Here is a 3266-nt window from a genome sequence, read left to right as displayed (position 1 = left end):
TCAAGACAGGCCTGAGCCATTTAAAGCTTTCTAAGCCAAGCAAGGTCTGCTGTGCGGGTATGCAGCGCGACGGGAATGTCGGAAGGGGGGAAGCTAAAAGGCACGAGAATAAAGAGAAGACAGGAAAGAAAGGGGGAGGGAGAGGAGGCGAAGGTGGGTCGTACGCTCTCCATTTTGGCTATTTCTAACCTCCACCTGTCGGTACCTGACAGCCGGAAATGTTCCCTTGTGAGCTCACGTTTTGCTAAAAACACGTGATAACGTCAACTATGACCGCATCTGCGCCTGATCTGCTGGTGATCATTCATCCCGCACGTCAGTTTACTAATCTAAGTGTAAAGCGTCATGAACATCGCTTCAAATAACCAAGGTTAGAAGAGAAACCGATAAAATGAACAAAGTTTTTTTTGTAAAATCCTAAAAGTCTTTAACTAAACAAACCGCACGGATATATAACAGACATGCTCGGGATCCAAGCCTTCAAAATGAGGCTCATAAACGAGTGACATCTATAGATATTCTCATGTACTAATAAACAAAAATAAGTCATCGACCAGCGGGAGAGATAATCACATAACACGATGGCAATAAAGGGGAGCTGATCAAAGCACGAAGAAAGGTTACCGTGTGTGTAAAGGTTTACATTTCCGACTATCGCCATTTGGACGCTAGGAAAAATAACAATCGCCTGACCATGAGGCTGGGACAACAGCACCGCGGCTGCAGCACCATGGCCGCGACTCGGCGATTCCTGGGCAACTTCCAAAACCTACAGCTTTTTAGTTTGCAGGAACGGAATTCCCCTCGATTACCTAGGGTTTCAATGTCGATTTATGCCAAGTACTTCAGGAGAGAGGAATATCAACTATGAGGGGAGGAAGAGACAGTTAAAAAGTCAGAAGCAAAAAAATATACAGTAGGTGTAAGTGTTTTTGAGAAAACTGGGAACCTATATCGGGTTTATGAATCGGTCGGGAGAGCCGCCGTTTGGCCGCACTGATTCTAGTGATTAACCACATGCTTGGGATTCTGCAATCCTCACAGACAGAATTTACGGGGCGGATGTGAAGCTACAACGGCACTAGGGAGGTTACCTGAGAATCTTCTCGCGCCTGCAGCTTCTTGGTGGAGGGCGAGCGGCTCAGCTTGCGAAGTTTCTGGTCGAGTACGTCCTCGTATTCCCTCGCTTTGAGGCTCATGCGCTCGAGGTTTACCTTGGCAGTCTCAGCCGCAGCCTTCTTCCACCTCGTCACCTTGATCTTCGTCCACTTATGCATCAATAGTACTTTCTGCTGCGCATTCTTCAAGTGCACTCCTATGTGCTGCTGGGCCCTCTGACCAAGCCAAGCCTTTGTGTCTTTGTAAGCCAAGCTCAGCTGCAACTGGCACCGATGAAGGGCCAGGTTGACCTTCAACTGGCACTGGATGTAAACCAGATTAACTCTATTGAAGAACTGTTGACAGGTTTCGGACGTGCGACTCTGGACGACGCTGTAGGTGCCCCCAGCCATCTCCTGCATGTCCTCGTAGACCACGCTGGCCCGCCGCCGGGCATCCTGGTAAGCCCCCGCGGCGCGGGACTGGATTCCCGAGTACATCTCCTGGAGGCTGAGCTTCGTCTGGTACCACATGATGTTCCCCAGGTGGAGCATCGACGTCTCGACGGCGCTCATGAGCAGTAGCACCGGGCGAATGTACGTCTGTAAGCCGGCCATAATGCTTCCAGCAACACCACAATTATTTCCACTAAAAGTTTTACTTTTTGTACGAAAAATCGACCGTCTCCTTAGTCCGTCTCGTGCTTCATAATATCCAATGCCTATATTGCACAACTGTTATCTGGACCATATCCATCACTCAAAGAAATAGACGAATATATCGTAGAATACAGAGAGCGTGCAAGCCACGTAGATGAGGAACACGGTGAGGAAGAGTGCAGTCCAGGACTCCATACTACGTAGCTCCCCTACTGCTCACTATCCGGGTTAGCGATGGGGCTTCGATATCGACTTGATAAGGCTTCCTTTCGCAGTAGACACACAGATGAGCGCCGCCGTAATGGGATGGAGCACGAAATATATCCAATTGCACTAGGGTAACTGGCTGTATCGAAGATCCTCAGGCTTATGTAATGTTCCCTCTGCTAGACTGAACTTCGTTGGAAGGCCATCCCGCTGTTCGCGCTAAAGGTGTTTGGTGGCTTACTCGCTTTCTTTTCCAAGCATGCTTTAGAAATGAGATGCAAAGTATGAACAAGTGAGATAAAAATATAAATTCTGATGAACCGGAATGTTTTGAATACAAATATGCATGTAGTTGTTCTCTGAGAAGAGAAGGACGGACTGAGCCAGAGGAGGCTCCACGGAAGGATATTCCCTGGTAGTTAATGATACTTGACTCCTTATTTTCTAACTTTGGACGAAATCTAAACTTCCCAGCACATTCTGCCAGCAGAAAAGCGCAACACGAACACTAGTCACTACTTCGATCGACAGAGCCCGAGCCGTCTCCCCGCGTCGGAAGGTCCCCCGTGCACTAGGACAACGCGCCACAGCGCCTCACTTACTCACACCTCACTTCACCACCATACCCCGGCGCCAACTCCTCGGCCTGCCTCACCCCGGGACACGACTGCCAGCTGGTGCCACTCCCACCGCCGCCACCGGCAGCCTGGCCCCGCTCGCGCCCTGGGACAGCACTTGTACACAAAGGTAAAATGTAAACATCTACTCGGTGTGGTCTCGAAGAAGAGCGGTCACGACACTTAAAAAAAAGGGAGTGTCGAGTCCTCATATCTGTATCTGACATGCTAGTTTAGATAAAGAAGTGCTACTGATAGTGAGCAAAAACAAGCAAATACATCCCATGCTTCGCTTCCTTTTCGGTCGAAAATTCTTGAGTTGTCATTAGGGATGTCGAACCCCGCCCACGAGGGTGACGAACGAGAAGAAAATACGAGGGGAGAAGAGGATGCCTGAAGAGGAAAATACCGGCAGTGCGCAGGTAGGGCACACAGGCATGCTGGCCTTACTGCCACCCATACAGCAATTCATACCATTACGAAGTAAACAGTTGTCTAAAATGTCTGTTCATTTAAACAGAAGTGTGCAAAAAGAGGAATACGCAGCAGAATGTGAACGTTAGGTCTATGGATGCACCAAATTCGGCGATAGGGCTTGCTACACAAAAGGACCTAAGCCAAGGTAGCTTTCTGTAGACAGAAAGTGTGGAGGGCTGAAGGGGCAGTAGAGGTGAAGAGGAGGCAG

General features: G+C 49.1%; 2 protein-coding genes across 2 annotated transcripts in view; both read right to left on the bottom strand.

The window, feature by feature from the left end:
- LOC119589150 overlaps positions 1-2671 on the bottom strand; it is a gene marked incomplete in the record, with an annotated part of 3150 nt that extends 479 nt beyond the window's left edge. Inside the window, 1 exon segment of the mRNA XM_037937725.1 lies at positions 1095-2671. Within this exon segment, the coding sequence (XP_037793653.1) occupies positions 1095-1715 (621 nt within the window).
- LOC119589149 (mucin-12-like) overlaps positions 1-3266 on the bottom strand; it is a gene marked incomplete at its 5' end in the record, with an annotated part of 115175 nt that overhangs the window by 80687 nt on the left and 31222 nt on the right.

The sequence above is a fragment of the Penaeus monodon genome, chromosome 25, assembly GCF_015228065.2.
Source record: "Penaeus monodon isolate SGIC_2016 chromosome 25, NSTDA_Pmon_1, whole genome shotgun sequence".
Lineage (NCBI taxonomy): Eukaryota > Metazoa > Arthropoda > Malacostraca > Decapoda > Penaeidae > Penaeus > Penaeus monodon.
The sequence above is the reverse complement of the archived record's forward strand: the minus strand, read 5'-3'. Positions and strand labels throughout refer to the sequence as shown.